The sequence below is a fragment of the Coffea arabica genome, chromosome 8c (assembly GCF_036785885.1).
Source record: "Coffea arabica cultivar ET-39 chromosome 8c, Coffea Arabica ET-39 HiFi, whole genome shotgun sequence".
Classification (NCBI taxonomy): Eukaryota; Viridiplantae; Streptophyta; class Magnoliopsida; order Gentianales; family Rubiaceae; genus Coffea; species Coffea arabica.
The window spans coordinates 487,218-497,481 of record NC_092325.1 but is presented as its reverse complement, the minus strand read 5'-3'; the positions used below and the strand labels follow the sequence as shown (position 1 = coordinate 497,481).

Sequence of the window (10,264 nt, the reverse complement as noted above, 5' to 3'; positions counted from 1 at the left end):
TTTAATAAAACTAAAAGAAATTTAATAAATCAAAAATATTAAAATTATATAAAAAATAAAAAATGAATTAAAGGAAAAAAATATGTAGAAAATGAATTTGGGTATTGGGCGGGATGAATCTAAACCCATCCCAAAATGATCCCGCCCAAGTTAGTCCCAAAACACATATGGATAAGATTGGACCCAAACCCATATGACTCGGTTCCATCTCAAACCCAAGCAAATCCCGCCCATCCCGCCCATTTTGCCACCTCTATGTCTCGCACACGTTGTTAAAACGAAACACAAGAAATGATTTGGACTGTATAATTTTTTTAGGCCAAATCTTAATCGTGAACAGCTCAAGAGCTGATGACCGCTCCTGTCCCTCGTCCCTTTTGATTCTAACCTTCCCCTAATACGAGAGTAGGTTCAAAGTCTGCCATGTACATCCCAAAAAAAAAAATAAACAAATAAATAGTATCGCAATACGTTCGTACTACAATAGACTAAAATGCTTAGGGAAAGGTAGACCAATTCGCATCACTAATTTTGGGCCTTTTTGGCAGTGGAGTTGGTCCAGTGCCATAAGTGCTGTAATTATTCCGCTGGGGCCTCAAAGCCCAATTTGGTTTCTGCTTTGACATGGGGGATGAGGGGTGAAGATTCAACGAGTAAAAGAAAGAAAGATTGATTCCTTCCTTCCTTCCTTCAAACGGAAGGAACAGAGACCGGGTCAGCCCGATTCCCAAAATGCCATTATGGCTATTCCTCAATGTCTCGGCTATTCACGGAACATGAGAAGTAGATGATTAATTAGCTGCTTTTGAAAGAAATCAAAGAATTTCTAGAAAATCCTACAAAATTCATTCGTTCTTTTTTTTTTTTTTTTAATAGTGGGATAGATGGCCAGAACTTCATTTGGATTTAAATTCTACTGAGAGGTCGACTAGAGATAAAAAATTATTTTGTCCGTTTCAGACGATCGGGGAAATAAAGAAATGTTAATATATTCAAGATAATTACACCGCCCCTCAATTCATCGTATTTCATTAGATCCGAGATGTGATATGGTGAATAATGCGATTCTCTTCGTCCATGTTTTAAGGAAGCCTCAAACTGGGAAATTTTGTTCCTCTTCTGTTTTCTAATTACTTCAATCCTAGCTAAGGAACACAAGTTCATGGCCAAGCTTTAGAACCATATATATTTGTGTCATTTATCTCCACGTAGAATCATCCTCAGACCATAAATGACAGCATTCAATCCTAACGAGATAAAAGTCTGCATCGTCACTCGTATGCATACAAGTCAAAAACACTTACACTTGTGCTCTTTTCACGAATGGATCTCGAATCCATCCGATGATTTTTTTTTTCTTCTCTTTTTTGCCAATGAAATGCATGAAAACTCCCCCGGAAAAAAAGATATTGCGGGCAAGAAAAAAATGAAATTTAAAATTCTAGATTTTATTTTGCCATGCTTTGAATTCGTGTCATTTATGAATCAGTAGGATTTTTCGGTGTACGTAAACAAAATTCACGACTTCATAGGTAGGATTATCAGTTAATTTGGCACTTTAACCAAGTCACCATCCAAACTATGCCGTCGGCGCAATGTTCTTGCTCCTCCGATTGCAGGCAAAGACGAAGGAGGATAGGGGACGGGCCAGGGGCTGTTTGTTGCTTTTGTAGCTGATAAGGTACGTGTGTCAAGAGAGTTTGAGACAGTGCAATCGGAACATTGCAGTACATGTTTTTTTTTTTTTTTTTTCCCTTTTTCTATGAGTTGTAATTTTATTTATTGCGTATAATTTGTACATGTTTGTAAAATGATGCTAAAGTTTATTTTTTCAAAAAAAATATATATATGCAAGTTGTGTTGAAATTACATGGTATATTTTAATCTAGGATATCCATCTGTTATATATATATATATGTATATGTATGTATGTATAGACGTTCATATCTCTCCTCCGCGATAGTTGCAGGATGAATGGAATCCATTTGACGTCAAATTGAATGCATATTGATCGGTCTGAGTCACAAATGGAACACTCTTGTTGTCTGCAGGTTATCACTGCCACATTTCTTGGCATGCATTAGAATATTGGAAACATGATGTAAAAGTTAGCATACTAACCATCACTATAATGAAATGAATCTTAACTAAAAACCTTGATTCATGAACCTAATAATTCCGAAAATTACAACACAAAACCAAAGAAAAATCAAAATCAACAAAGATCAAAAAGCTCGCATGCACATTCTGTTTTCACGAAATAATGGGTACAGCCCCAGCCCTCATGTTCAAAGGCTCGACATGCTGCCTGCTGAGCCATTTCTGGATTTCCCTAGTAAAGGAAACATTGGGCTACACCTACTAGCCTAAAGGTGCCTATGATGTTCTTGCCTTTTTCTTGGTCAAAGATGGAACGATACATATCGACCTCAAGGTGAATGTAGAAGCCGGCCATGCACCCCAAAAAAAAAAAATCAAGCATCAAGGATGTATAGAAAGCAGCTAGTTTATGATATGAAAGATGTTATGGCCCTATCTAGATATAAGGCAATAAATCTGGGGGGGATCAACATCATGGTATCAATGGAAAACTGCCAATGTTACTCGCATCTCCACAGACCCCCACGTGTGTTTGCCACTGCTGCTGCTGCTCATGAAACTCGAAAGATGGTGCCCATATGGAAGGAAGATACTACTAGCTAGATATATAAAATGGGGTTGGGCCATTAATTAATTGGTGAAAGTTGAGAGAGAGTGATCTTTCCAGTGTCATCTGTCGTGAAAATGACTTGAGAAGATTATGATACTTTGAACTCCTATCGCCTCAGACTCGAACTTCAGTCGGGATTCAACCAAACTCTTATCCTGAAGACTAAGGTCCGTATGGTTCTTCAATGAGTTGCTTTTAGTTGGAGGGCAATATGATTTCTTGAATTTTGGGGTTCTTTGGGTGGGGGGGGGGACCTCTTGGATATATTGTTGGGACAAGAACATATTGTTATCTCTTATGCTTCTTTGCCACAGGGTCCTACAGAAAGGGAAAGGAAAGGAAAGATAATTTCGGATATCAGAGTGATGCAGCAGTCAGTTGTTCACAAATGGTGGGCTAGCTAAGAAGGGTTAAACAATTGAGAAAGTGGAACTACTGAATTGTAAAGCCAAGAAGGGCTAAGGCCGGGAAGAAACCAAGAAAACTATTGAATTGTCGATGAAACTAAAGTTAAAGGATTAATTCAACTGTTGAGACTTGGTCCGTCTACCCCATGATGCATATGTAACTTTGACTTGCTGTAGGAAAAAACAAACCGAAGATCAAGAAACACACAGCAATTTATTCGCTTTGCTGTGTCATCTAGCCATATCATTCTCGACCCCAGCAGAGGTAGAGATTTGCCAGTGATAGTAGAGTTGCCGGTTCGTCGAACCTAGCTAGCTACAAGCGTATATAGCTGTTGAATGTGATCAAGGCTCACGTACATTATTATTCTACCACCAACTATTTCATTTCAAGAAATGCGCAAATTTGTATTCAATGAATAGATGATTAGTCATTTCAAGCACTCTGCAATGAGAATAATTGATAGTATATATGATGAACTCATAAAATTACAGCATATCGACATCTGCAACATTTCTATGTATCTTCAGTTTATGATGTCGGGGAGCAAAAGAGGGTGAATTTGACAGTTCTGGATCCGATTGAAAACATGGCAAGCTCCCAGCTGATCAACAGAACATGCATGATGTAATATGGACTGGATCTTGAGCGCACATATAGTTTGATAGATAGTGAGTGAGTTGGATCCTGATTCACTGAGCTGTGGGTGGGTTGGAATTCACAAGAGCTTTCTACTCTACTGATGAATAGGGACAATGCCGAGCCGTTGGGGATCCACCACACGTGCAAACCAACGGCAGTGATGAGACTGATCGTGTTAAATGGTGATGAGCAAGTGGTTGATTGTAGGTCTTGAAGCCCAACAACTATGGAACTTCTGGGACTCCCGTGTCCATTGTCCTATCGCCCTGCCCCCACATTCAAGTATTGAACCCCCCCGGCCACGTGAACTTCACGAGCTGACCATTAAAACCACTCCTCTGCCTCCTTGTCCTCCGTCCCTTCCTCCTCAATTACTGCCATTTTGTACTCCATTAGATTAGATGGATCCAATGCACAACATTGGGATTTATTTACCGTATTAATTACCAACGTCCTGTTTGATAACTCAATCTAGCGCTTCAATTTAATGGGTTAAGACTGTTCAAATGCATGCATTTGATAACAAAAAAAAAAAAACAACAACATGGCTTAGAATCAATGAAGTGTCACCGAATTTTCTAGACAAAACTTGTTTCGTTTGAAGAATAAGTGATAAGCTGTTCACTTAATACGCGTTCGCTGTGATATTGCCCCAGTCGTATATGTTAGGATCTAAGCGCGAAACAAATAACTATTGAGATATCAAGTACACAATAATTTAATGGCAAACAAGTCACAAGCACGAAAAATAAACGACACACAATATTTAACGTATGTGGTTCAGCTCCATCATTGAGCCCACGTCCATGGAGAGAAACACGTCCTTTATTATGAGAGGAAAACCCTATACAAGAATACAATTTGAACTCAAATCCAACCCTTGTATACTATCTCTCATCTCCCAAGAACCCTCTCTCACACCCTCATGTATAAGGCTACGTGTCACCTCTTGTGTGTGTCTTCTTGTGTAGTATGCCAACCCACCTATTGATAGAGAACATTATTTGGCAAAAAAATAAAAAAATCAAATAACAACAGAAAACCAATTCTAATTCCTAGACTTGTACGTCATAGAAAATAACTTCTAATCATAAACAAAATAGAAAATTTCTTGACTACTATTTCAAGTAACTAAAATCAATTAGAAAACTAGTTAGTTCCACACAAAACAAGAAATTTGCCTAAAAGAAATTAAGCCAATTTCCTAACGGTATATGTATATGCCCGTTAACTATGAAACGCACTGCATAATCTGCTAGCTCCTCGCAGTCTGCAGTCATGATAGTTGATGATGCAATTGTTACGGAGCAAAGATTATATTCTGATTCTTTCTGGTAATAGATCATTAATATACACACATGCTTATCCTTCCGGTGTATGGATCAAATGAGAGAAGTAAGAAACACGTAACAAACGTATATTTGTTATTGTTGGGTGGTTTGTCCAGGGCCATTCCCCCCAACGCACACCCTCCTTCCAATAATTTGTGTAGAAATGTTCAAGGAAAATCCGACAAAACGAATCGAGTAATATTTAAATCAAGATGATGATTTGGAAGTTGCATAATTATATATAACGATCTAGAAGATGGAGAGAATGTTTTAATTAGCAGGAATAGCGGTTTAGCTGTTGCAGCATCATGGAAGCTTTTGAAATGCAGATCAGCGGGGGCTGCTTAGTCATGGCGTGCTTGATGGCCATCCGCCGACAAGCTGAACATGTTGAAAATCAAGCATATGTTGCCAACAAGTTATCATAGTTCAAATGACAAAGTTACGTTCAAACAAAAAACCTTTGTACGTTTGAAATCATTAAAAGTGTTAAGGAGTGTGTTTTGTTCTTGCCTTCCTATCATGTGTTTACACTTAAACAACAACACAATCTTAAAAAGTTAACAAGTAATTAGTAGTACTTATTAGCACTCTGGACCAAAAATATTTTGCATTAGACTGTCCTCCTATAGTACCCCTTCCCTTTTTTTTATGGAAAAAAAAAAACAACAAGAAAAAACCAAACTGTTTTTTTTTTTCTTTTTTCTTGTTAACAATATCAACTTAATTAGCCCTCACGGGGTGGTCCAGCGATAAACGAACTCTTAACGACCCTTGTGATTTTGAGTTCGAATCTTACCCTGAAATTGAACTCCCGTGACCAGCACGGGGTCGCTATGTGGGGCCGTGGCGCACTCCTCCGATTTGGTGTGCCGGCTCGGGTCCTAAGAGTTCGAGTCAGAGTATGTTCCGGATTACCAAAAAAAAAAAAAAAAAATCAACTTAATTAGCGAGGACACTCTTGCACTTGCAGCTTTCAATTTTACGAGTCCCTTTCTAACTTCCAATCTACCTCTTCAATGAATAGTTATATCTTTTCTACCATCATCTTTACTTTGTAACAAGTGGGATTGTGAAAGCAACCAACGACAAAAACACTACTAGGTTAGGTGACATTAGAAAAGATGATCATATTGGCTGCTGCCCCTTTTCCATAATCTCTCATCTCTAACAAAAGGAAAGGACTAATCAACATTAGTGTCGTTTAGTCAAAGTTTGTAACTTTAACCCATTTGCAACTAAAAAGTTACGTGACATGTTTCCCCACCTTGTTTTATTCCAAATCTTATAGCAAAAGAGTAGAGATGGGGTTCACCTTCTTCACTTTATTCTCTAGAAAGTAATTCTAGTGTCCACGTTCACATCGGTTAATCTTGAATTCCCGAAGACACTTGTTCAAAGCAATGAAAATGACCGCTTAATTTTGTAAAAAAATATCTCTTCAGCCTTATATTGTTCAATGTGCCGATGATGATTACAAGGTTAGCATTTTCAAGGAATAACTCCTCTTGTCCAAAAATACTGCAAGGCGCCACTTAAGGAGATTGGACTAATCGATTTCACCACGCGGTATTAAGTAAACTAAGGGTTTTTCTAACGAATCGCCTTACCGTATTCGTTAACACATCTAATATTCACATAACCTATCATATATATATATATATATATACACACACATACTAGCAGCAATCATTATCCTCTCTTGCATTTATATGATTTTTCATTTTAATCTTACCTATCTTCTCTTTTATTTATTTAGTTTCTCTAATTAATCTTATATTTTCAAAAATATTAGTATCTGAAATATATCTTAACGTGGGCACCCGTTAGACAAAACCGTTCAACTAATAGAAAAGAAGCATATTACATGCATTGTGATTTTAAAAGTTACATCTCATTCGGGTATTCTCACTCGGTGAATTTAATGGATTTGGCATTAAATAACTTTAAGTGGAGTACCTAAATATACTCTTTTCTGCATTATGAATAAAGAGGGATGGAAAATTTGTGCTGTTTCATAAAGAAACAAATAGTAGTAGTGTATTTTACTTCTGGGAAGTACAATGACAATATTTCCATCATGCATGAATAAGGTTGGAGATACTATTAATTTAGTTTAGCATCCGAACAACTTCAGACAGTCTTTTGATTAGTAGATGCACTGTCATTAATTGCGAGAGTAAGCAAATAAATCAACTACTGTACGTAATAAAAGATTATCGAGTAGAATAAGGTTGTTAGTCAGTTACGCAGGGAGAAAAGAAAACCATGAGCCTTGGAAAACTTCAAAACAAATAGTAGACAAATACTATGATAGTGCATGTTTACGCACACATGCAGATGCAGAGAAGGGGGGAAAAGGAGAAACCAGTAGAACAAGTAGAAGAGAAATGAGACCACCAGGGTAGGTAACAATGGGACAGACAGACAAGGTGGGCTACGACTTTGGTGAGAGTCTGGAGTCCGGACTGAGCGGTCCAGAGACGGTAGCTCGCCCCTTTTCTCTGCTGTCAATATCATTGCTCCTCTTTTCCCCGACCCAACTTCAATGGTGTGCTTCTATTCTTCTCTTTCCAGACCGACAACATATGGTCCTTTTTCAATTCTAATTTCCTCTAATTCTTCTTCTTTTTTTTTTTCCTATAATCTAAGTAGCTCAAGTCAACTTTCTATATATACAAGCTATTGGATGACTTCAAAGCAAAGCTCCATATAGCACTAGGCCTGGTATATATAAATATAGATATGTAGGAGTGACTCACGTTAGACAAAAGCCCCATATATTTAAGCTTTGTGTATATTTTAATAGGTGTGTTGATTTGTTCGTTTATGTACAGTAGTAGTCCTAATACTATAGCATTATGGAACTAGAACTAGGACTTGCTCTTCCAGTTTCATCGGTCCATTTCCCCAATAAAAGTTTCGACCTAAACATCAATAAGAATGCACTGCAGCTCCAAGAACAACAACAACAACAACCTAAAGATCTGATCGAATTCAAGAACCTGATGATCACACAAAAGCGCAGTTTTTCTGAGGCATTTCGTGAAGACAAGACGCTTTCTTTGCTGGTATGGAACGGCCGGCAGCCAAACGATGATGAAGATGGGGAAGAACAAGAGAGAGAGTCCTTTGGCCCTTTGGACATGTAAGTGGGAATTTTTTTATATATAATATACGTCAGGCCAAGTAAAAGTTCCTTTTAGCTAATTTTGCTTGAGAAATTCAATCAAATATTTTGTGATTTTTTTGGGTTGAAATTAAGTAGTAAAGGAAAATTTCAAAGTCTTTTTTCTTTCTCTGAAGAGAATTGATACATAAAAATGTGTAGAACTTTAACATATACGAGTATAGACTTTCGTAAACTGGATGAACGACATAAATGTAGCTTTAAGAAAATGCCTATGTGCATTCCAGTGACATGGGATGCATGTTTAGCTGTTGCTTCTATTTGTATTTGAATAAGGTCTTAGGTATTGTGGCTGGTTAACCTCAATTTTGCTTGAATGTTGACAAATAAAGCATGTTTAACAGTTACGAAAATTTTAGAACAAACACAAATCGACACCTAGTGTTTGATTAAATTTTTCACAGCAAGAATGATGAGGACGACCATGATCAAATAGTGGGTTGGCCACCCATAAAATCGTGGAGGAAGAAATTTCTCCGTGGCGGCCGCCAGGAAAGAGCACTGGAGAGGGCTGGTGTTAGAAACTCGGTATTTGTGAAGGTGAAGATGGAGGGGGTCATCATAGGAAGAAAGATTGATTTAACTCTCTTTGACTCTTATCAAGCCCTCACCAATGCCGTGCTCAACATGTTTGCCAAGTGTAAGTCTCAAAAGCATTAAATTCATTCCCACGACTTGTCTTTTTTCTTTTTCTTTTTTTTTGTGTGGCTATTTTGCCTTGGAAATTTGCAGATATCTATCCATCTATCTATCTAGCTATGGATTAATGAGATGAGTTTTGCTTGATGCACAGACAGAAATGGTGATGAAGATGATGGACCTTATATTCTCTCGTACCTGGACAAAGAAGGAGACTGGCTCCTAGCAGGAGATGTCCCATGGCAGTATGTACTGTATACTCTTAGCCGCTTTATTTTTTCTGTCTTATGTTAAGATCATACAAATGGCTTTCTTTCTTTTTTTTTCCCTCCCTTTCTTCTTAATTGAGGATTTTTTTAATTTGGCTCTTACCCGAAACAAGTATATTTACTTGGTGGGAAATTGAAGGCAGAAGCATGTCACATTGAACAGTAGTCTAAAACTGGCCCTTCATTAGTCATGCTGCAATCAAGAATTAATCCTGAAAAACTGAAAGATCACATCCAGTTATGCATCAATCTCAATCTCTTCGACAGTGAAGAAGGTTGGGCAACATGGCTCGAATTATGTCTTGTTCAAAGCGGTTCATGTAATTACGACTACATTTGATGTAAACTTGTATAGTATTGATATAATCGCCAATGTCGTCGCACGAGTTAACAAATTTAAATTTACATCCAAATTGTACGAATTTACACTAACAGTTACAAGAATTATATCAGCCGGTGAGCCCTGATCAGTCAATTTTCTAATGAATTGGTTGAGATGGGCAGAAGTACTAATGAAAATTTAACTAACTTTTACTGATTAAAGTTGGAGTCTTTACAGTGTTGATTAAAGATAATAATTGTGTGATGGGTTGGGATCCAATTGTGTTGCAGAATATTTGTGGAGTCTGTGCAACGCATTGAATTACTGAAACGAAGGAGTTGATGGAGTAGGAGGGGAACGATTGGAATATTGTCAGACACAAGCTAGGGAAAGGCGATAATTAAAGCAGCAGTGCAAAGATTTGAAAGGGGTTGGAGAACTTGCTATCTATTCTGTAACTTGTTTTGGGTTTTTTTTTATTTTTATTTTTCAGAAGTATAAGAAGTTTTTCTCTTGTTTGTTTTGTAAGAGGTGGACTAGCTAGATGTGTGTGAATGTGTGAGAAATCTCTTTAATTAAGCAGGCTTGTCCGAAATTGAAGTCTAGTGATAAGAGAATAAATTTCACCAAAAGTTATTTTTTGGTGGCAACTCTCCTCATAGAGTAAAATAAATGAGTCATGACTGTTTTGAATTTTAAGGTTAATTATCTGAGTAAAAATTTTATATACATTGCCAGTGTTTACACTATTAA

At 37.4% G+C, this 10,264-nt stretch overlaps 1 protein-coding gene across 1 annotated transcript; it reads left to right on the top strand.

The window, feature by feature from the left end:
* The first annotated feature begins 7,793 nt into the window (after nucleotides 1-7,793).
* On the top strand, nucleotides 7,794-10,264 carry LOC113705678 (auxin-responsive protein IAA5). The gene is made up of 4 exons (XM_027227595.2): nucleotides 7,794-8,239; nucleotides 8,686-8,921; nucleotides 9,075-9,165; nucleotides 9,802-10,264. Exons 1-4 carry the CDS (start codon nucleotides 7,953-7,955, stop codon nucleotides 9,851-9,853), a joined length of 666 nt encoding a protein of 221 aa, XP_027083396.2. The 5' UTR covers nucleotides 7,794-7,952; the 3' UTR covers nucleotides 9,854-10,264.